General features: G+C 37.1%; 1 protein-coding gene across 1 annotated transcript; it reads right to left on the bottom strand.

Moving 5' to 3' along the window:
• Positions 1-106: 106 nt before the first annotated feature.
• LOC140155130 (cysteine--tRNA ligase, cytoplasmic-like) lies at positions 107-24,881 on the bottom strand. The gene is made up of 16 exons (XM_072177843.1): positions 24,817-24,881; positions 23,241-23,418; positions 22,739-22,934; positions 21,981-22,133; positions 21,064-21,204; positions 18,971-19,059; positions 18,300-18,528; positions 17,428-17,556; positions 16,415-16,648; positions 15,529-15,629; positions 14,621-14,810; positions 13,830-13,898; positions 8,615-8,696; positions 7,489-7,637; positions 5,918-6,061; positions 107-5,348 (listed from the first exon to the last, which is right to left on the bottom strand). Exons 1-16 carry the CDS (start codon positions 24,821-24,823, stop codon positions 5,187-5,189), a joined length of 2,253 nt encoding a protein of 750 aa, XP_072033944.1. The 5' UTR covers positions 24,824-24,881; the 3' UTR covers positions 107-5,186.

Below are 24,881 nucleotides of genomic sequence, written 5' to 3'. Positions count from 1 at the left end.
AATCAGATTATTACGTAACTTCACCAGCATATTCAATATCAACAATCATGTTGTTTGCTGTTATAAAGTCAGCTTATACAAATGAGGACATCATACACTAACTAGGTTCATGCTTGGATTTAGTTTGCTTTATTTCCTTTCTGATGAATACATATTATGTAAGTCAGTGTGGTAGTTTGCAAACCTAATTTTTGCCTGTTTGTCAACCCTACCACCTATAAGAAGTATCATTTTTATGTACTGAATTCAAACCCTTGGTAAACTTTGCCAAATTCACTCCCATTAAATTCACCTGGCTTATTTTAATAAGCCAAGTGAATTTAATGGGAGTATAAAATACCTCCACTGCCTGTGGGCCAGTATATGGTCTCATGTTTTTGTGTATTTTTACCTTGCTAAAACATTTGAGTTTTCCATTCTCCACAAACCTGCAATTTTACACTCAAATAATTTAAATAACTATAATACAGGCCCCAACAATGGAAACATTGGGCTATTCCAGTTGAAATCCATACACCCCCTATGGAAGACATGGCCTTAATTTCCCACACAGGGGTGTAGATATCAAATGGAATTACCCATTCAGGTAATCCCATTTGAAATGGGAGATCCTGTATGGAAGATTAAGGGCATGTCTTCTGTAGGGGGCATGTTGATTTCAAAATAGCCCATTACAAAATGTTGAAGACGAAATGCAAATACAAATAATTTAAGTAACTGCCATTAATTAGTGTTAACTATTTTAAAATAAACCATTGGCATGCTGGTCATAAAATTGGTCTTACCATCAAATACTGTTTCACAGCACATAGTTGAATATTTTCACATTTTTTTCTCTAACTTGATGTTAAAACTGATGCTCATGAAACACTCCATTACTATTATTATGTGACACAAACTGATCCACTCAAATCTGTATTACAACTATCATTGTAATACCAATGGCCATAAATTACTATCATTGTAATATCAATGGTCATTATATTACTATCATTGTAATATCAATGGTCATAAATTATACAACTCTTTTAAACATATATAACCTTCCAAATACCCTTTGTTTTTTTCTGTAATTCAAATTCCAAATGTCTACCTTTGTTGAGAGTGGATCAAATAATGTCAAATGTTTGACACCAGTCATTCACACCTCAAAAGTGGTTTTTTTGGCATTTTTAAGAATCATACTTTACACGATTAAAGGTTTGAAAGAGCTTTGTTCTACTTACTAGAAGTAGTCAAAAAAGTGGCAAGATTTGACTAAAGAAATTGTTTTAATATACATGAAATGTTCATGCTGAAATGCCAATATACAACCCAGAAAATAACCTATTATGTAATACTACTGTTGTCATATTTTATCAAATATGTAAATCTACAATAAATTTGTTAATAAAACAAAGTAATCCAATGGCACATGCATATAAATTAAAGCTGCAAATGATTCATATTTCATACATTTTATATGTCCCCTTAACAACTACACCCAGTCCTAGCAATGTAGAGAAATCAATGTTCAAAAATAAAAAAGAACTAGTTGAAAAAAATTATAGGAAAACAAATTTAAAAAAGGATACAAATGTTTCATTGCATAGCACTAAAAAGTACCATTCACCTAGGTACTGAAATTGGATTTCAAATGAGAATACAACTGACCCCTAAATTTTTCTAATTAAAAATAGAATAGAAACAGTTGATTATGTAAATGCATATCACACTGCATCTCATTCCAATTGGTGTACAAGTCAGTCACTTCATACATGCTCATTCTTAATTTTTTGAATTGTGTCTATTTGTTTTGTGCAACCAGATATATCATCTCTCCTATTATACAATACTCATCATCATTTTAAATTGGAGGTGTTGGTAGGCTGAACACTGAGAAAGTACTTGACACCAGGATAAATTAATTGCTAATGAAGCAATCTGTAGGATGCATTAATTATAATTGAATATGTTTACCAATTAAGTTGGAAATTTGGGAATAAGACAACATAATTATATCAAGAAAAGAATAGTTATAGGGAAACGACATCAAACAGTCTACGCAGAACAAGTGCATGTATGAAGAAGCTTGTGGTCAAACTTTGAATGAAGTGCATTGTGAAATGCTTACACTATCATTAATTTATTCATAACCATTGAACCAAATCGAACACAATTTGTACCACTAAGTAGGAAACAAATGGTGCAGTTCCTTTATAAATTTCATGATTTCAGTGTGTACTTCTTGAGTTATAACAAAATTATAGCACCTGATAATTTTTATTGGGACACATTGTATTAATTTTTCAAGCTATAACTATTTTTACTTATTTTTGGCTAATTACAAGTTTTAAGATAGACTTGCTCACTAAATAAATCTGTTTGCAAATTTCTTTAATGTCATACAAGCTTTAAAGAGCATGAATATTAATTGAACATGAAAAGCGTTCACATTTTTTTCGCATGATGTAAATCTGTTAAATCTTAACTTCGTGCACAGTGAATACTTTGTCGAGAATGCAATTTCTACGAGAATCAGTGAATCAATTTGGCTATTCCAGCTGAAATCCATACACCCCATATGGAAGACAAGACCTTAATCTCCCACAGAGGGGGTGTAGATTCCAAACAGAGTCACCCATTCAGATAAAGCCATTTGAAATTCACACACCTTGTTTGGGAGATTAAGGTCATGTCGTCCATAGGGGGTATATGGATTTCAACTGGACTAGCATATTCTCACATTGATTCTCCACAAATTGGTTTGTGAGAATCGATATTGATTCATGCAAACATTTCAGTAAACAACATGTGGGTAAGTAGATGAGAATCAATTGTTTATCGTAAAATTCTGTGATGAAAATTCAGAATTGATTCCCCAAAGCTGCAATAAAATTGCACCCCTATTTAGAGACTGACCGATCAGATCGGGAGCTTCCTAATCGGGCCGATTATTAGCTTATCGGTAGTGATCTGCATCGGCCGATTTTTCCTTCATCCGCCGATGTAATGCACCGATCACCCAATATCATGAAAGTAATTGTTGAAGCTTAACAAGTATTCATTTATTGGTATATTTCTTTCTTTAAATCAAGCGAAATTTAGCAAAAGAACAAGCTTTGTAGGCGATAAACATATATAAAATCATACCATGATTCAGGCACGCAGCTGAGATAATCAGGTAATTCCCCGCATGCATACCGGTATGTACAATTGTAGTTCTTACTTCCGGGTTACACACGTGCGTTTCAGATTGGAGAGAGCTACGGGCCGTGTGCAAAACTCAACACTTCCGGGTTACACACGTGCGTGTCAGCTACGGGCCGTGTGCAAAACTCAATACTGATGAACGTAAACACAATATTAAAATGGGGCGATCGAATGATTCGACGGACTCGGATATCAGGGGGAAAAGGTAAATTGAACTTAGAATAATCATGGTAAAATTAAGTATTGTAAATGAGCACGGGAGTGTAGTTTTGTGCTCAGAGCATACATAATTATGGTAATACTTTGCGTACAAGTACCCTTTCAACATACAGGTGAAATTTACTCATGGCGATGGCAGCCATTGTTTACAATTGGGGAATTGGTAATCGGTGATCGGTGATCGAATCGGCAGATCAAAGAGGGAATTGTTCGGCCAATCGGCCGATTCAGATAGGGACCTGATCGGTCAGACACTACCCCTATTTGATCTACACAAATCTGGAAAATGTGTATCCCTTATTCACAAGCACAGTATCAAACTACAGCTTGCAAAAATTCTCCCATTTTTATTTTATGATTATTACATATAACAAAAGTAAACTCGGCTGAAACCATCACATTTCGGTATATTTTGCTTGTGCTCTCATTCGACTGAGGAGTGTAGGTGTGCCAACACCTATACGAAACAGTGCTGTATCGAATGAAAGTTTAAATACCAAGATTCGCTACATTTGATTATTACATATATATCTATTATGTAAAGCGACATACCCCAACAAAGTGAGGACTTGTTTTGTGTATGCCAAGTTAAGAACTTGTTCCAATAGTGAGGATGTATTATGCTGAAATTAGTTACACGTCATAACCATTCTTAAAAAGCAGGTATATAGGTACATGTTCCTCTCCATACTTATAGTAGAAATTTCATTTGAATGAACGCGTACCCTGTGTAATGAACGCCCATGTGTACATAACATGGAAATGAATTCAATCATGCCACCTCACAAATGATTGGTTAGTATTTTCATTATTGTATCCATTGTCCTGCGTTTGTGTTGTATTTTGAAATATGCGACATACACACATGGTCAGATTACGTTCATTCAAATGAAATTTTTACTATATAACAAATGCTTGGTAGTAGAAGAAGGGGCCAAGCTAATCAGTTGTAATTTTTAAGTTGAAGATCACATAGAGCTTTACGAGTAAATATTCTAAATATTAAAATCATATATTGTTGATAATGCAATAATTATACCCGTCTCATATAGCATATCTAAATTAGCATCATCATAATAATAAATATAGGAACCTAACATGAGAAATCCCCCAAAAGAGAACACTTCACTTAGATATTCCACATAGCGGTAAAATTCAGGATTATCATTGAGCTGTTTTTTTAAATAAAATGGAATAATACTTAATGTATACATCCTGAAGCCTTCAGCTAGCACATTGAAGAAAAGCTTAAAATGCTTAAACTTTGCAGGCCTATAATAGAAAATTAAATCTACATGGAGAAGCAAAAATATAGTATGATATGTGACCAGAATAAACTTAAATTAGAAAACTATGAAAGATGTACTATGACTGAATCTGAACATAAGATGGCTAAGTTTTGTGCCTATGTCAGCCAAAACATACACATCATAGGGCAAAACCATCATAACTAGATCAAGCACACCAGGACTCTCAGTCCTTATTCTTGGAAATACTACACATTTAAATCGATTTTGGCCTCACCTACATCTTTTTGGGAAGCCGGTTTGAAAAGCTCAGCATTTGTTTCGGTAATTTATAAGCTTACCCCATCACAAATAACCATTGCAACAATAGAACCATGTGCTGATCCATGAGCCCGATTGACTGGTATTCAGGTATTTGTACTGAGCTATACTGGATATGATGTTGCGACCGACATAATGTACCTTTCGATTGTAACGCATCAAAAAATGAAACAACATAAAATATAAAAATAAACCATCAATGGCATGTTATGAATTGGCAGCACATGCCCCGTCCCCATTTGCACCATGATTTCTGCTGCTTTTCAAGTATTCATTGTGGAGTTTCTCTTGATTTTGATACAATTTGGTTAGTTTTTTCACCTGTTTGCCGCTCAGTTCCTTTCCTGATGCATCATGGGTAGGCATGCCCTGAAGGGTAAAAAAATATTTCGGATAACAATGTTAGCAATATATTTACAAAAACACATTTTTATTACAATGAAAAATACAATATAATCTTGATATGGTTTCAGCAGGTATGCAGTTGAATAGATATAAATTTAAACCTAGATAAGTGACACCAAATAAAAATAAACAAGCTGGCTGGCGGATTGAAGTGAAAAGGATAAAAAAAAAGTGCAGTGATTTATAGTGCGCTACGCACAGGCACAACGCTTAGACGTTGATCCACAAGCCTCAGCACACTTTACAGGTTGTTGCTGATCACTACAGCCCCACATCATTCCATAAACCATTAAACAACACAGGGACTTTGCTGCTTCAAGAGCACACACCCCAGCATTCCACAAATAACCAACGCAACCAGGATCAGAGACAATTAGCAGTAAGTTCCTTGTCTAGGGGAATTTCAAGTTAACTCAATTTTCCACGACAGCGTACTTTACCACCACCAGGGTTCGAACCCGCAACCTCTCGCACCATAGTCGAACGCCTTATTGATTGAGCTAACTTGACATGCACTAAAAGTGGTATATTACCTTATCATCAAATTTGGAGTACTTGTCTGTTTCTTTCCTAAACATCTCTGATGGAGGGATACGTTTCTGAGCCTCCTTTGCTGCTTGTTTCTCTGCTTCTTTACGCTTGGCTTCATCTTTCTTCCGTTGTTTTTCCTCAGCTTGCTAAAAGTATAAGTAAAATTTAAAAAAATTATGTTTAACTTAATATGTTTACAATTATAAGGCTAAACAAAAAAAACTTATGTCCCTAAGCCCATGGAAATTTCATAAACGAATGCAGATTGCATTTTTTTAGATTTTTTAAAACTTAATTTTGAATTCAGATGTCATTTTCGAGTGTTCAAAAGTAAACTGCATAAAATTGTGGTTGATTTACACATTTGAAGTACAAATATCAATTGTTTTATACCCAAACAATGCGTGTATCGAATAGGTAGATTTTCTTCCAAATATGTCTCAGAATTTCATGATTTTACAGCAAAAAACTAAAAAAAAAGAAAAAAATGAGTTTGCCTTTTCAGCTGACATGGACGCACTAAGAAAAACGCATGTGGGTTTGAGACATAGGGGTGTTTTTTTTGGCCTAATCAGATGATTTTTTTTTAAGTTGAAAGATGGTGAGTAGTAAACAGAATCCTATACAACTCTACTACTTATTTTTAACATACAACAAATGAAGCAGCCTATGTGCTTCACACTTCAATGAGTAAGCCTAATGGCGCATATGGGCTCCCTTGACATAACTAGAATTTTAGACACAAGCTCAAGTTGAAATTTTCTGAGGAGGGAGCTCTCTATTTCAATGTGAAATTTACTGAGGAGTTTGCCTTTTCAGCTGACATGGACGCACTAAGAAAAACGCATGTGGGTTTGAGACATAGGGTGGTTTTTTTTGGCCTAATCAGATGATTTTTTTTTAAGTTGAAAGATGGTGAGTAGTAAACAGAATCCTATACAACTCTACTACTTATTTTTAACATACAACAAATGAAGCAGCCTATGTGCTTCACACTTCAATGAGTAAGCCTAATGGCGCATATGGGCTCCCTTGACATAACTAGAATTTTAGACACAAGCTCAAGTTGAAATTTTCTGAGGAGGGAGCTCTCTATTTCAATGTGAAATTTACCCTAAGGCAAAAGAGTCCATGTGTATATTCATGTGAAATAAATGATGCAAGCTCAAGAAATTATGATTCAAAGAAATCATATTTAAAGTATATAACAGCATTGTCAGGTACATGTCCAAACATCAATTTCTATATAAATGACTTTAAAGATAAACACTTTGACATCCATGAATAGGACCTGCTGGCCAAACTGTGAGCTTTGTAAACTAATTTTGGACATGTACACATTTAATAAGGTTTTTGCAAAATTACAGGTCTATTTTGCATTTTTTTGGTTTTCACTTCATGAAAATAAATGATGCAAGCTCAAGAAAGGGGGAAGGGCCGCACACATCGCACAATAGTCAATGCTAGTCAATAAATTGGGATCGGGCTTGATGGATCCACATGCTGGTACAAATATTTATAATAATTTATCTGTGACATCTGGGAAAATTCCTGCAAAACACATGTCACCTACCTTTCTTACTAGTTCTCTTTCTTTTAGCAGTGTTTCTTTATCTTCAAGTTTGACCCTTGCTGCCTCCCCTTCCCTGTCTTCTAGTCTTACTCCAAGATCTGGTAATACTTCATCTCGTAGATTGTCACAAAGGTTCAAAATCTCTGTGGCTGTACACAACAAGAAAAATGACATGGAATTGCATTAGCATTGTACATGCCTGATACAAATTATTGTGAGGCTGTGAGAACATGGTATGTGAAAGAGCTATAGCTGCTTTGTGTCAAATGCATCCTTCTTCAGCACAGGCCAACACAATGTAAGGAAACAACTGGAAAATTAATGAAGCTGTTTGAACTTTAACTACAGGTAAATTAAGTATTTCTTGGCCAAACTTTAACACATGCGCAGATAGCATGGTACAGAAGAAAGCACACGCTTAGTACACTATATGGACGCAACGGGCATGTTCCAGCTTGGCCAAGAAATACTTAATTTACCTGTAGTTTCTCTAATCATTTGAGAGGGGGTTAAAATGTCACTCACATTTCTCATATTTTAAAAACATTGATGATCTTTTGACCAGCTTCCGATGTCATTTCAGATGGATTGTTTGGAATCAGCTTTGTAAAGAATTTAGCTACATTTTTAAGTTTCAATTATCTTCAGTTTGTTCCCTAAGTTGCTAATTTCCAATATAAAAAGTCTGACTTCTGCTCTTTCCATGGTATATTTAGAATTGGGTAATTGAATCATGAGACTGCTCAATCCTTCGGAGGGGATGTAGATATATTGGTCCCATACATTTTGATTAGTATTACTTGTACTTCACTTGACTAATATCACACAGCAGATGAATCAAGAGGCAGATAGAGGATTCAAGTGTCTCATGACTTCAAGATTTCATATGGCAATGGATGACTTAGTTGTAGATAATGGCATTTCATTTGATGGCAAGTGAAAGAATACTAGAATAGAAGCCTCACCTTTTGATCCCCCTACAGGGCTAGTGTATTAGATGCATCTACATCTAAGTACCCTTGCATTATTTTGTACAATTTCACTCCCAACATGTAATACACATTTATTAACCTATAATTAATCTTACAAGTTGTCGCCTAATAAATCTAGGTACATAACACATTACCTTTCAGAGTCCTAGCTGTTTGTCTTGTTTGGTCTCTAAATGTAGCAAGTACGTTGAGGTACGGCATTACAGTCTCTTCAAGCTAAAGAAATAAGGGAAATTGGTTACTTACAATGCATACAATTTTATACTGACAAACTACAGACACAAACCAAGGGATTCAAAGTGAATTTCTGATCACTTTTATATCATCCCACTTGTCTTTCTAATGGCTAACACAAAGCAAACAAGGCAGCTGGTCATATCCACAATGTTTGCCGACCATTGCATAATGCATTTGCAAGTTGCATCCTCTGTCGTACATTAGATATACTGTCCGCAGTTTCTAGGTAAAATTTCATCTTATACACATACACACAAAAAATATCGGCAAACATCCTTGGTATGTTAATAGAATGCGTATTCAGACGTCCACGTTTGAACAGTACTAAACTTTGTCCAAGGCTGGAGGCGAACACCAGTAGGGTGTGTGGGGGGTGCACATATAATTACCTGCGAACATGGATCTACATTAATTTCAGGATACACACAGTGAAATCGTAGACACGCCTACAACCACGAACATCCAGAGTTGCTGGCTATAACCAGGTCAATGCAAATAATGTAAAAATGCATTTAAAGTGGTCCCCCTTCGGGGGGTTCAGGACAACAGGTCAAGGTTGGATAAGAAGTTGTTGGTGTGTGTGGGGTAGGTCCACAGTGTGTCATTTGAAATCAAGTGTGTGTGTCCTTGGTTAGATAGGATTAAATCATAGGCAGAATGAGGTCGTCGTTTGCAGTATTTACAAACAGGGGTATGTGTGTGTAAGTTTTAGTTGGGTGATTTAGAGCAATTCCGTGACCGTGGAGAGCGAAGGTTCGTTTCTCAGTGGATTTGTCTTCTATGAAGGTTAATTTAAAAATTTAGCGGGGGTGCCCCTCGCGAAAGTGTGGGCGGAATCCGTGAGAGCCCGAAATCCAAAATGGCGCCGTCGGCCATTAAAAAAAATTATTTTTCAATGGTTTGGCCTACAATGCTGTTCAGTATATGTTTTCTGAGGTTTTTTAGGTCGAGGAATTCATATCTGATGTTGATTTTATGATATGACCAACTTTTGACCTTCAAATCCAAGATGGCCGCCGATTTACAGCTCAGAAAGGTTAAATTGTCAAATTTGTCGTATAGCCTTCATAATAGGCTCTAATTAAAGTTCTCATCATGCTGAGTGAAGTGATTGATTCTAACAACTACCAGTAATAATGATTTGACCTATTTTTGACCTTCAAATTCAAGATGGCCGCCGATTTTTCAGCTCAGAAAGGTCAAATTTTCACATTTGTCGTAGAACCTTCATAATAGGCTCTAATTCAAGCTCTCAACATGCCGAGTTGAGTGATGGACACTAAAAACTACAAGTAATAATGATTTGACCTGTTTTTGACCTTGAAATCAAAGATCTTGTGTCTCGTGGAGACTTCAACATACATGTTGATATCGCAGAAAATTACAACACCAAGAAACTGATGGATCTTCTCCGATCTGCTGCCTTAAAACAGCACGTCAGATGGCCTTAGAGACGGCCACATACTGGACCTCCTGATCACGCGAGAACAACAAAGTTGTGTAACCAATTTGTCTTTGCTGCATGGTCTTCCAACTATTCACGCGGCAATTGTATGTGACATTGAAATACAGCGTCCTAAAGCGACAAAGCGTGTGGTGAAGTCTAGGGGAATCAAAACCATCGATCCGGAGAGTTTCCGTGATGATCTCCAACACTCACTGTCTGGTGGATTGGCTGACGATAAGTCAGTTGATTCCATGGCCGAACACTACTACAAAACTTTGCGTACAATCTTGGATGAGCACGCACCTGAAACAGCTCGTGAAATTTCGCTCAGGCCCAAAGCCCGTGGTATACGGATTAAACGCCGTGACTCAAAAGGCAACAAGCGGCGCCTTGAGCGCAGATGGCAAAAATATCAACTTACCGTAGATAAAGAGCAACTTCGCGAGGAGTGTAACAACTATAAGAAGGCACTTGATGATGCCAAAACTGAATATCATCGTTCTCAGGTAGCTAAGTGTGATTCGCGCCAACTTTTCCGCCTGGTTGACAAACTTTCTGTGTATAAACCACCCAAAGTGCTTCCTTCTCACGAGTCAAAAAAGGACTTGGCCAATCGCTTTATCAGCTGTCAAGCGTGAGTGTAAGAGCCGCTTCTCGCAATTTGATGTCTTGTCATCAGAAGAAGTCGAAAAGATCATCAAACGCTCAGCTATAAAGACTTGTCAGTTGGACCCTCTACCTGCTTCACTAACTAAACAGTGCCTTGAAGATCTGATTCCATCTATCACCTCAATTGTGAACGCGTCCCTTACAATCCGGCGTGTTCCCTGATTGCTTGAAACAGGCGCTTGTTTGTCCATTACTTAAGAAAGCTAGTCTGGATGCAGAGAAACTAAAACCTTCCGCCCTGTCTCCAACCTACCGTTTCTAGGAAAAGTAATTGAACGCGTTGCCATCAGCCAATTGCAAACCTACCTGAATAACAACTCCCTGTACTCAAAGAACCAGTCTGCTTATCGGAATTTCCATAGCACAGAAACAGCATTAGTACGTGTCAATAATGATCTGTTGAAGGCGGTAGACGAACATCAAGAAGCGGTACTTGTACTGTTAGACCTTTCAGCCGCCTTTGATACGATTGACTATTCCATCTTACTGAGGCGGCTGAAAGAGCGTTATGGTATTTGTGGATCAGCATTGCAGTGGTTCGCGTCCTATCTCCATAACCGGAAACAGTCTGTTATCATCGGGGATGCAGCATCAGATCCGACTACTCTTGACTGGGAGCTACTGGGGAATGCCCCAGGGATCTGTCGCAGGACCAGTTTGTGTTATATACGGGCCCGTTGCAAGACATTATAGATGCTCACAATCTGTCTAGCATCACCTATGCCGATGACACGCAACTTTATATCATGATGAAGCCTCAAGACCGTGGCAATGTCTTGGCAAGATTAGAAGCGTGTATTTGTGATATTAAGAGCTGGATGGCAGAAAACAAACTGATGCTCAACGACAATAAGTCTGAAGTATTGCATGTGACTTCCCAGTTCACAAATAAATTACATCTGAATGACATCAATGTTGGTGGCTCTTCCGTTTCGCCTTCCGCCTGCGTTCGAGACCTTGGTGTGATCTTGGATGACACACTTACCATGTCCAACCACGTCAACAACATTTGCAGAACCGCCTCTTTTGCGATTAGAAAGATCGGAAAGTTGCGTCGCTACCTTGATCAGGATAGTGCAGAAAAGCTTGTGTATGCGTATGTAACTTCCAGACTGGACAGCTGTAATGCTATCTTGTACGGTCTTCCGGACAAAGAACTTTCAAAGTTACAACGTATGCAAAACGCCGCTGCAAGAGTTGTTGCTCGCATCCGTAAACATGATCACATAACACCGATAATGCGCGAACTTCATTGGCTACCGTGCGCCAGAGAATTGAATATAAAATCTTGCTTCTGACATTTAAGTCACTCTCTGATGCAACTCCCATTTACATCTCAGAACTCATCAACCGGTATGAACCAAAACATCGCCACAGATCTGCTACTCAATATCTGCTTGAGGAAAAGCCGTCCCGCACAAAAACGTACGGCAATAGGATATTTGAAGAAAAAAAAAAAAAACTCTGGAACTGTCTTCCACTTCATATCAGGAGCGCAAAGCAACATCGGACAATTCAAATCTCAATTAAAGACGCATTTATTCACATGTGCTTATGCTACTGACTAGTTTATCATATTTATGCTGCTTTTGTTGTTAATTGATAGTTAAACATTCTTGTTTTTGCTATGTTTAAGGGCAGCGGTTGGCTGATGGTGTTGTTCTCTCCTGGTTTGGTGTTTGCCGGTCTCGTTGGAGGGACCGTTGGCCTGCCGTTCCCTTGACCTGCATGTTTTGTTTTGGGTGGCGCCGGCGAGTGGATGGATAGATGGCTTTCTTTTGTTTTCTCGTGCGTTTTGTCATAACCATCCACTTGCCGTGCGGCACTGCCTTGCAATATTTTGTTTTCTTGGGCGCATGACGGGTGGATGGTTTGGCTCTTGGTTTTTCATCGTATGCGTTTTGCCATAGCCACCCACTTGTTGTGCCCTTTATTATATTTTGTTGCATGCTTTTATTATGTTTCTTGTGAAGGTTTTTAATCTATATATTTTTGCCTATATATTTATATTTGCTTATTGTTGTACAGCGCTTCGAGATTAATTTTGTAAGCGCTTAATAAATATGTGCATATTATTATTATTATATGTAGGTGTGCGGGGTGTATGTGTGTGCCAGGGTATTCATTAGGCTATTATGAAGACTCTTCGACTACTCAGTGGCACTTCCCTGCTCATGAGAGCTCTAATTAGAGTATATTATGAAGGCTATATGACAAATTTGACATTTTTACCTTTCTCAGCTGAAATTTGGCGGCCATCTTGGATTTCAAGGTCAAAAACAGGTCAAATCATTATTACTTGTAGTTTTTAGTGTCCATCACTCAACTCGGCATGTTCAGAGCTTGAATTGAGCCTATTATGAAGGTTCTCGACAAATGTGAAAATTTGACCTTTCTGAGCTGAAAAATCGGCGGCCATCTTGAATTTGAAGGTCAAAAATAGGTCAAATCATTATTACTGGTAGTTGTTAGAATCAATCACTTAACTCAGCATGATGAGAACTTTAATTAGACCCTATTATGAAGGCTATATGACAAATGTGACAATTTAACCTTTCTGAGCTGTAAATCGGCGGCCATCTTGGATTTGAAGGTCAAAAGTTGGTCATATCATAAAATCAACATCAGATATGAATTCCTCGACCCAAAAAACCTCTGAAAACATATACTGAACAGCATTGTAGGCCAAACCATTGAAAAAATAATTTTTTTAATGGCCGACGGCGGCCATTTTGGATTTCGGGCTCTCACGGATTCCGCCCACCCTTTCGCGAGGGGCACCCCCGCTAAATTTTTTAATTAACTTTTATAGAAGACAAATCCACTGAGAAACGAACCTTCGCTCTCCACGGTCACGGAATTGCTCTAAATCACCCAACTATTTGGACAAGTTCAACAACACTTTACATATTTTTAGTGATTTACCTTATAAAATCCATTCTAAACCATGTTATTAAATTAGCTTAGGAAATTAGCAATGAAAACGATGTACTTACATTACCATTTTGTGTGGATCCAGCAATAGGGAATCCCAATGGCTCATCTCCTTCAATTGCACCAAATATCTGAAAATAAACATTAAAATATTTAATTGGTTTGAAGCTATAGGCCTACATTTTATCTGCTAAAACTGCACATATGCTTCTAAATAATTGATGGGCTCTTACTAAAATGACAGTAAATAACAAGCTGGGAATCCTGGCTGCTTCCTGGTGATCATTCTTTTGATTATGACATGAGTAGCTCCTGGGTGATTATTATTCAATCCCTTTTCAACAACTCTTTCTATATCTTTATACAGGAGCAAACCATTGTTAATCTGTGATGAATCCACAATTTTACAGTAGCGTATACTCGAACGCAGTTTTGACAGAAGCATGCACATTTATTACATGCGATCATGTAAAATTTGTTGTGTGTGTGTGTGAATATACGCTCACATGTTGAATTCATTATTTTGGAGGAAGCGTCTAAACATTCCCGGTTTATCCTATAGTTTTATTGCTGATCTCAACAGAGAAATCAATGATCTTCTTTGTAATGTTGAGTGGCAATGACTAACGTACATTCCTCATGAAATAATCATGTGAATTAAAAATTCAAATTTAATTCCTCACATATTTTACTATTTGGTGATTAAAATATGCATTATTATTCACTATAAACAGCCAGATAAGCATGGAGACTAACCCATAGATTGTGTAAATGAGTTACACCATTCGCCTGGAATTATAGATTCTGTCTTACATTGTAAAGTCTAATAATAACATCACAATTAGTGTCTTACCCTAAGTATCTTGGTGAGATAGACTCCTATATTCTGTAGTAGCATACGGTTAGGAGTTTGCTTGGCTGTTTTTCTTTCCTGTATGTATATATTGCACTGTCCTACTACAGTCCTCATAGCATCTAAGGCAGTCTTGGTGTCTATAGAATCACACAAAGCTTCATGAACTTTGGTTTTACATGCAAGATACCTTGAAGGAAAAAATATGAAAACAGGTACATTTTGCATCAATATTATATACATTTATGTAAATAAAATCATTAAAGTACAAATGTATGGTATCTCCATTAGACCTAATGAACAGAAAACTATCAAATTGTCTGTTCAGCTGAAAAACTCAATATATGATTCCATCAAATATTAATTTGGTTATTTCTCTGGGTTATTCTTTGCCAAATATCTGTGGTTTTCTATGGGGGGATTTAAAGTCATAATATATGACTTTAATTCAAATATGTACTGTTGGCCGAACCAATTAGGTATAAGTTGGGGCATGTGTAAACATTTATATGCCAAAAAATCAGGTTTGAAATCAATTGACCAGTTTTTAAAATCATACATTGTGGCTTTAAGTTGAATGAAAATGAAGTGGTTCAAAGCAAGAACAAAACAAATGTTACCCAAAAATTTCTATTAAATTAAGAGAAAACAACCTAAATGCTTCAACCTAACAGGATGCAAGATGCTGAGTGATACAAATGATACATGCAAATAAAGGGCCCAATAGAATTGTAATTAAAAGAAATTGTAGGAACTGATATATAATATGCTGTGTGTGAGTGCAAAAATATCAGAATCAGTGGGGACAGAATTAGCACACTCAAGATTTTTGGTACAGAGTTCATGAAGCTGCACCACACAAATTACAGTGAATTCTTGGTGCATCAATATTGATTTATCATACTCACTGCTCATTGAGATTGATTTCTAGACTTGTCCATTTCTCAAATGCCGCTACTCCGCTGGAAGGTGTATTGCGTAGAATGTCTTTAATATTAAGGAAAAATTCCTGTGAAAAAAATGGATACATTGTTGTGTTGAAACAAAACTTCTATAACATATTTGACAAATATGCTCTTTTTTTCACATTTCAGGTAACCAGTTATCATCGTAATTTACTGTGCAAATTATCATCATCTCAGTGTTCATCAAACATCTGTATCCCCACATTCTCATCATCATCATTGTCATCATCATCATCATCTTTTTTTCCATAATCATCATCTTTTTTTCCATCATCATTTTCATTGCCACAATTTGTCAGCATTGTCATTGTCATCATTAAAGTCCAGAATTTTCTGCCTTAAAAATGTCACATTCTGCGTTGTAAATTTGATCATTTTTCACTGTTTTCGCAAAAAGCTTTTTTTTAGTCCACATTGTATGGTAAAACATAGTTTATTATGTTACATTTTAAAACTGATTTTGATATTGTTATAATTTTATTGATAGATTGTTTATCATTTTCGTTTTTTGTGGGCTTTTGTATGTCTAAACTGTGTTTTTTGCTTTTCAATGTAATTCTGCTTTTTTCGCGGAAAATCTGCAATGTGGAAAACTTTGGGCTTTAATCATCTTATCATCCATACAACAAGTCAATTATGACCTTTTAGGAGAGGAGTGGAGTGGATGTACTGTGTTGACAAGTTCTGGAGCTTTTCAGTCTAGCTGAGCATGCAACTATGATGCAAGTCTAAAGTCCACTCCGTGGACAATACCTTGTGACCTCATCCACACAGTGTATTCACTCTCACCTTTTAAGGGCATAATTATGAAAATATACCAAGCACTTACATTGATCATCTTTTCAAATGCCTTAGCAATTTCCATGGTATCTGTGGAATAATCCAAGGTATCTTTCCATGAATGTAACAGAAACACAAAGCGTATCTGTCTGGAGCTGTATTTCTCGAGGGCATCCTTTATTGTGATGAAATTCTTGAGTGATTTAGACATCTTACAGCCTGCAATGGTCAGGTGGCCCGCATGGAGGAAGTAGCGCACCCAGTTATCATTGGCATAATGCGCCTGAAAAGAAGCAACACATAATATATAAGTAGATGGATGGGCTTTCTCGATGGGCATTCGTAATAAGTTATAATATTTTTACAAATACGCTGTCTGACTTCATCTGGTCCTGATGAAGCTAGAGACACATCTGACGAAAGCTCAACCACTCACACAGGGACCAACTGCACAGGTACTGTTATAACCGGCAGCGTAGTCATAGAAATACTATAAATTACATAATATATAGTTAAAACTATTATTGACCACACATAACTAAAACAATAATTATTTAACAAGTGTCAAACAATTTGGGTTTCCTATTTTGGATTTTTTTTTTAATTTTACCCTCAAATAGGTTACACATTTCACTAATGTCATTTTGGTTCACTATTTTGGACAGTGATCAGGGTTAAAAAATAGGTAACTTGCAATCAAGAATAAACTGTTAAATGTTGTTTTGGGTCACAATTTTGGACTATCAGGGTTAAACAATTAATATTCATGCTATGAATATTTAGCTTAATCTGTAATTAGTATACTTTTGCATAATTTACAAACTTTTTTCTTTAAACAATGTCAGGACAGTATCATTGTCCTCTAATTTTTTGAATAACCTCACATTGTAGATGTATGTGGAGTGTTTGTAATATACAAGTATGTACATTGTACACCCCTACAAACATTCACCCTCACACACACAAACATAAAATCCCTGGCCTGCATACAATCAAACATACAGAATTTATTCTGGTATGTGTCCCCATGAACACTTGTTCAGGCAACACAAAAATCCATACCTCAGCTTGAGCCAATTCGTTATCATGATGTGGAAACCTGAGATCATATCCACCTGTGTGTATGTCCATGGAAGACCCAAGTAAACTACTAGCCATTACTGAACATTCTATATGCCAACCTGGTCGACCCTGTGACAAATATACAAACATATCAACAATTACAATTATAATCCTAATTTAATCATTCAATCAAAAAAATCAAGGCTAATAATCACAATAATATTAACCAAAAAGCAAGATGAAGACAGACAAAGACAGAAACAGAGAACAAGACAGTGAAAGAGACACAGATATATAGACAAAATGAAATACAGAAAGGCAGAGAAATGGGGTAATCACAGATTTTAGTTACACTATCTACTAGAAACACTTGCAGATGCACAAGTCCTGCTTATCGCATGGTTATGCTATGCTATGTAGCTTGGTTAACAAGGTGCTGACATTTCATGACAGGATTCAATCAGCACTCCATTTCTGTGATTTTGTGCTATAGTGGCAAAAAGTCCTGAATTTATCTGATAACTAGTGCAGACATTTAGTCTATCATCCATATGGTACAGTATTTAGATTCATCATTGATAACCAATTATTGGTGCACTTGTTTCCTTCCCTGCCTGTTCTGAAAGTATTTGCTTTTAATGTCTGTCTGCACCATCTTCATTCTTCAGGTGCTGCATACCGTCGTTGGGCAGGAAAACCCTCATGTGCTTTTGGCCCCTGAACGTGTTTAAAACAAAACTGCCAACAGGTTACATAAGAGGTTTTGCTTTAAACATGTTCAGGGGCCAATGACACATAGAAGGTTTTTCGTGCCCAACGACAATACTTTTCATACATAAATCCTCAAAAAATGCCCAGTTGTAAGTCCTTACCTTTCCCCATGGTGAATCCCATTCTGGTTCCCCTGGTTTGGAGGCTTTCCATAAGGCAAAATCATTTTGTGACCGCTTTTCACCTAGTGAACATATACTGAGGTCACCTTCTCCTTCTTGTAAGGCAGCCTGGTTACCAAACGCCTCTGGTACTAGCTTGGCATAGTGATGGTCTGGATCGCTATCAAACTTTGTAGTTGAGAAATATACCGAGCCATTAGATTCATATCTACCAGAAATCAAAATTTAAAAGTAAGAAACACTGCAAGAAAAAGCAAGAAATAGATCCCTGATACATGACACTGGTAGGTAAAGGTAAGCCAGATGCAGAGTGTCCATCTCTTTTTCAGTAGCAATTGGGTCAGACCTCCCTGTTTAATGCTGCTGTGAGTAATTCACTAGTCTTCCGCACAATGAGCCTGTGCATATTTATACCTATTAATGGGTAGCCTGCATACAAATCTCTCCCTAAGAAAATTTCCTATTCTTATGCAGGTTTCAAAAGAGAAGGTGTTTCATGTATTGCCCACTTTTTGCAGCCTTGGCTATGTCAGATAATGTAGTGCAGATCATGATCATAGTACTATGTACTCTCAACTCCATTCATGTTCATCTTAATCGTGGCATTAAATGGTTAAAAATGTATTATCATACAAATGTATTATACTTACGCAAAACCATTGTCAATGATTTGTTGTACGTATGTTACAATCTCTGGTACATATTCACTAACTCTTGTTAAAACATCAGCAGGTAGAACCTAGAATAGTAGAAAAGTGACATGCATGAAGGGTTCAATTGGTTTCAAATTTCAGTAATCTTTCAACATTTTTCCATGAGAAAATTGGCCAAAAAGCAAATACCCTATTAGCTAACCTGCCAAACATTTTGTACAAACTTTAAACATTATTTCTCCTTAAAATCATGTTTTATTATTAAAAAAGAATTACATACATCTAATATTTTGGCTATTTTCTTTACCCTGCAACTTAAAGGAGGATTTCGTGATCCTAGCATCCTCTTTTTATGACATTTGTCAGTAGGTATCCACGAAAAAAGCTTGTTCCCAAAATTTCAGTTGATTCCTATTTTGCGTTTTAGAGTTGTGCATGATTATGTGTATTACACTGCTCCATATGCCACTGTTGTAATTTCGTTCTGGTATACCAGAACAAAATTCAAATATGACAATATTTTTGCTAAACGAATTAATCTGCAAGGAATTTTTGGTACATAAACATTATGTAGCCAGAGGTTTAAGTGGTATAAAAATCTCAACTTTTTTGAGAAAAGTGGGGGGGGGGATGAGGCTGTTGATCACGAAATGCCCTTTTAAGTGACCAGACCAAACAGAAAGAGGAGAAAGTTGCACAATCCAGTTCTTGCTTTCTATTAACAAGGCGGTTCTCGAACCACGAGTCTCACCTGCTTTCGCAACCGCCTGCTTTTGTGATTACTTTTGGTCGAGGTAAATGAATTTGGCGGTTATCGGCTAGGCACAATTATCTGGCTGATGGTGACTGTGCCCACCAAGTTTCATGCCCATGCAACAGTTTTTACTAATTTGACCCCTGGTGACCCTGAAATGACCTTCCAAAACGTTGGCTCTAAATGTTGACTGTATCCACTAAGTTTCATACCCACACGACAGTTTTTACTAATTTGACCTCAGCTGACCCCTGGTGGCCTCGAAATGATCTTCCAAAAATTTGGCTTTAAATGTTGACTGTACCCACCAAGTTTCATGTCCATCGACAGTTTTACTAATTTGACCTCAGATGACCCCTGGTGACCTCGAAATGACCTTCCAAAAATTTGGCTTTAAATGTTGACTGTACCCACCAAGTTTCATGCACATCCGATAATTTGCACTAATTTGACCTCAGATGACCCTGGTGACCCCGAAATGACCTTCCAAAATTTGGCTTTAAATGTTGACTGTACCCACCAAGTTTCATGCCCATCCGACAGTTTTACTAATTTGACCTCAGATGACCCCTGGTGACCTTGAAATGACCTTCAAAAAATTTGGCTTGAAATGTTGACTGTACCTACCAAGTTTCATGCCCATACGACAATTTTTACTAATTTGACCTCAGATGACCTCTAGAGGTCCTCAGTGACCTTGACCCACTAACCAATACAAACCGGTTTTGTCTCGGGTCAAGATGCACCCACCCACCAAGTTTGAGAAACGTGCGACTCCTAGTCTCCGAGAAAATAGGCGAAAACCAAAACTTTAATCAAATTTGTCACACACGCACACACACACTCACTCGCGTAGGCAGGAAAACGAGGACCTAATTTTTCACTTGATTTAAAACATACTAACCGAGGACTCACACATCCGTTCTTAATCGCCATACCGTGGACCTCACTCACACACACCAGACAACGTACTATCCAACCGTGGACCGTCCTATACCACCCATAGGTGGACCCGTTTTAAATGCATTTTTACGTTATTTGCGATGTCTTGGATATATTTAAAACACCGAGGACCTCCACGGTCACCGGGTGTCCTCATTTGACATGTGTGTATCCTTGTGTGTGTCCTCGTTTGCCTGCCTACGTAAACGCACCCCACACACACATACATACGGAAAAGTGATCATATAGTCTTCTGCCTTATCAGGCGAGACAAAAATGTTTCATGAAATTCTTTCTCTGAGTGCCGACATTAACTTTTGTCTTACTTTGCTTTATTGGGTCACATATCAGAATCTCAAATTTTGTATGCAAGTGGTCCAGTTAAACTACTCACATTGATTGAATCCATATCTTTGTGGTACTCATTTTCCCAGTGTTGAGTCAAAGTGGAGAAGATGGATTTATCTGACACTTCATGACCATGCTGAGCATCCAGCCAATCACATAGAGGATCTCTTGCAGCAACTAGCACACCCTTGTGGGAAAATGTGAGAAAGATTGGTTGAAAACATTGGATAAATGGATGAAGATAATACTGACAGCTTTGGTTTTCATAATATCCACCCTAAATTTTTATCAAGACTGACTGATAACAACTGCTTAAGTACTATTTTATCTTATGACCATGTGTGGCATGATTTACTTCTGTATGAAATTCTGAATTGACAATTTGATATGAAAAAGAAAAAAGAAAACAATTGTAAATTGTATTTTTAGCATTATAAAGCTTAGCTTTTGAGCAATTAAAGAATGTTTATAAATTGATGTTCAAAAGACTAACTTTTAGTGCCAAGAGTATATCAGATCATATGTGTGTAAAATTTTAAAGAAATTTGTCAAAAGTTGTAATTGCACAACAGTTAGAGAGTTACGTCACAAATGATTTGATATTTAAGTGCAAATTCCACTACCTTGCTTGGTTGCTGAATCAGCTCACCAGTCACCACTCCCCACCCCCAAGAAGGTTGAAATTGTTTTGTTATTACTATACTGTGTCTCGTCTCAAGTTGAGAGTAACACCATGTTGGATTTAAGCATTTAAGTTGCGACACCAGTGTACGGACAAATCACCCTGCTACATGTGCGTATACACCCTGCGGGATTAGGTTAGGAGACACAATTTGAATTTGCCACTAGTATGAAGTCCAACATGGAGATACTCTCAACTTGAAACGAGACACATATACATGTACACAAAGTTTGCAACCTACTTGCTTTCAACTGACAGATTGTATTTGGCTTATTGGTTACCTGCTTGGGTTTCTCCAGTTGTTCAATAGGCACCTTCTCCCCATTCAAGACACCATCCAATGTTTCTATAGCAGCCTTCGACTTGCAAATAATATTTTTGTACATTTCTTTCTTGTCTGGGTTTTCTTCTTTAGCCATCTTGCATTCAAAAGGCTGTGAATAAATAAAATTTTAAAGTCAATGTGAAATAAAGGTCTATAAGTTACATTTGAGACAAATATTTTAAAATATACCATTAGCAGCTACACATCGGTTTGTAGCGAACAAAAAGAACAGATGAAAAGTTAAAACTAAAATGTATCAATCTCACATCTGCAATTCTGCATAGCTTCTAGGGTTTTTTGAGACATGGCATATACAATTACTTCTTTTGTGGATTCAACTGCTACAGGAACTACAATTTTGATAAGGATCAGCTGCATTATTATCAAATTAGCGATTACTTTATCTTTAGAATGAAAAACAAACATACTAAAAAGTGTGTTAGTACCAATACAAAAGTTGCCAAGTATGGCCCGCATCCATCTTTGCAATATGAAGCGACACACAATTACGAAAGTCAACACTAAAAGTTTGAACCAGTAGTTGAATGAATTCACAGATTCTCAGACAGACACCCAAACAGACAGCACATGCACACACACACCACAACAGATACATAGACACAAATATTTTGCTGCAAACAAGGTTCCAATGACTCACCAAATAAGAAAAAGAACCTTTTCAGCTGAAACTGTTTTCATATCTCTCATACCTACCTCCATAGCTTCCTTGGCATCCTTGAGGACTTGCTTAGGGCAGCTGGTCTTCTTGATATACTCCTCTATAAGGTAATTGGTACGTCCACGCTTGATGATCTTATCATCAATATCGGTGATGTTCATTACATAGGTCACGTCATAGTTGAAATAGTGAGTCAGCACTCGCCGTAAGATGTCGAACGAGATGTACGATCTTGACAAAATAATCATGAGATTTGAATTATTAAATGTAATCTACTTGAAGTAATTATGTAATCAAAATCACAGCATGCACATTTAAAAACAACCTCCCCCTTTTATCATAGCATGTACATTTAAAAAAGAACAACTAAAAAGGTACAAGTTTAATATCATGATTCATGAATTTCTTTAGCCCAGGCCTACATTTTTAGAATTACCAGCATCATTACTGGCTGGAGTAAAATAATAAGGTTGTGTACATACTCCTTGATTATGATTCACTTCTGTAAATAAATACAAACAATTTTTGATATTGTACCTTGCATGACCCATATGCGATGCATCATATACTGTAGGTCCACACCCATACCACTTGACTTGCTTCCCATCTTGGGGAACAAATGGTTCCTTCTGTCTTGTGAGACTGTTGTACAGATGTAAGGTGGGGACGGTGCTCCCCTGGGGTGGGGACCATGATGGCTGACTTCTCTTCTTACCTGCAAAATAATAAATCAAAATCAACACAGGTCTGCATGTTGTACAATCAATTTTGAAGGGACATGTTGCATGATCGATTTTGGAGGGTGGTATGAAGTCAAAGATCACCACGACAGGGAACTTTGGTAACTGAAAGTTTTAATGGACAGAATCCTGGATGACTTCATAATGACCTTGACATTTTTTGCATTGTTTGTTTGGCATGCTTTCTGCAGCTTGGGGGTTTGGAATTCCGAAAATCGGTAAAAAGGGTGGGGGTTAAAATTTTGCGGTATAAAGGGTGGGTTTCTTAAAAGTGTAGGAGCAATAAAGCGTGTGGGTAAAGCTACCAATTTGATATGATCTTTTCAAAAACATGAATTCACATTTTATTCATAAATTTTGAATTAAAATTGCAGAAATTAATGTCTTCAACTCGTACTACCCATAGTAAAATCGATGATCCATGAATTTCATGAATGACCATGATTAGTTTCTACATAGCTGCAAGCAATTTTTGGCAAGCCGAGAGGGGGGGGGCAAGCAATTTTTGACACACATTCATGGCATCGGGGTACCTTTTAAATAAAATGCTTAGCTTAGGAAAACAGTACAGAAACGCTTAAATATGCAAATTTTACGGCTTGTGGCCCTCGCAGTTGTAACATATCTACGGCTACGCCATTTGAGGTATATAAGCACACGAGGATTTAAGCGTGAACACAGTTTTTGCAGCCGCAATTGCATTTTTTGAATTGAACCATCAAAGAAATGCTAAATCACTCGCACAAGATCAAGAGCGGTATTGTATTCAATCTATCTATGTTTGGTGACATACACTGATCACTGATTAGTGCAATCTGCTTGTAGTGCAGGGCGATTTATTCAAAAATTGTGTTCATCCATTGCCATTAATCTGCCAGATTAATATGTCACTTCGATAGCGAATAACGTCTTTTACAAAAAGGGGGGGGGGGGATTTTTTAGCAGGCCAAGGGACAAGCAATTTTTGGCAGGCAATTTGGAAATTTTACCGGGGGGGGGGGGGCTCAGGCTCAGCTCATAATAATTATTGCACAGCCTCCTAGTCGCGTTGCGATAACCATCGCAAATACACACGTGACGTCAAGCGTGGGCATAGGAAGTTCTGGAAAATACTACGCGCTGGAAGGCTAGCAGTACACTTAATTTGTAAAAGGAATTCTGCAAAAAATTATAGCGCAGTAAATTGAGTAAATTATTATTATTTTATTTAAATTTCGAAGAAACGTGAAGAAATCACGGAAATTGCGGCTGTAGTTTTAAAATCACTCAACGTCTAAAGCTAAGAATTGCAAATCCTTAAAACTAAACTATTTTAAACTTTTTTTTATACATCTAAGCTAAAATATTAATGAAAACACATGCTCAATACTCACTCTCCATGTCTGAAATTGACAACAAATCGTGATGAAATCACGGAAGCTGCGGTTCTAGTTTTAAA

Source organism: Amphiura filiformis, chromosome 6 (genome assembly GCF_039555335.1).
Source record: "Amphiura filiformis chromosome 6, Afil_fr2py, whole genome shotgun sequence".
Classification (NCBI taxonomy): domain Eukaryota; kingdom Metazoa; phylum Echinodermata; class Ophiuroidea; order Amphilepidida; family Amphiuridae; genus Amphiura; species Amphiura filiformis.
Note: the sequence above shows the minus strand (reverse complement) of the source record. Positions and strands in the feature narration are given on the sequence as shown.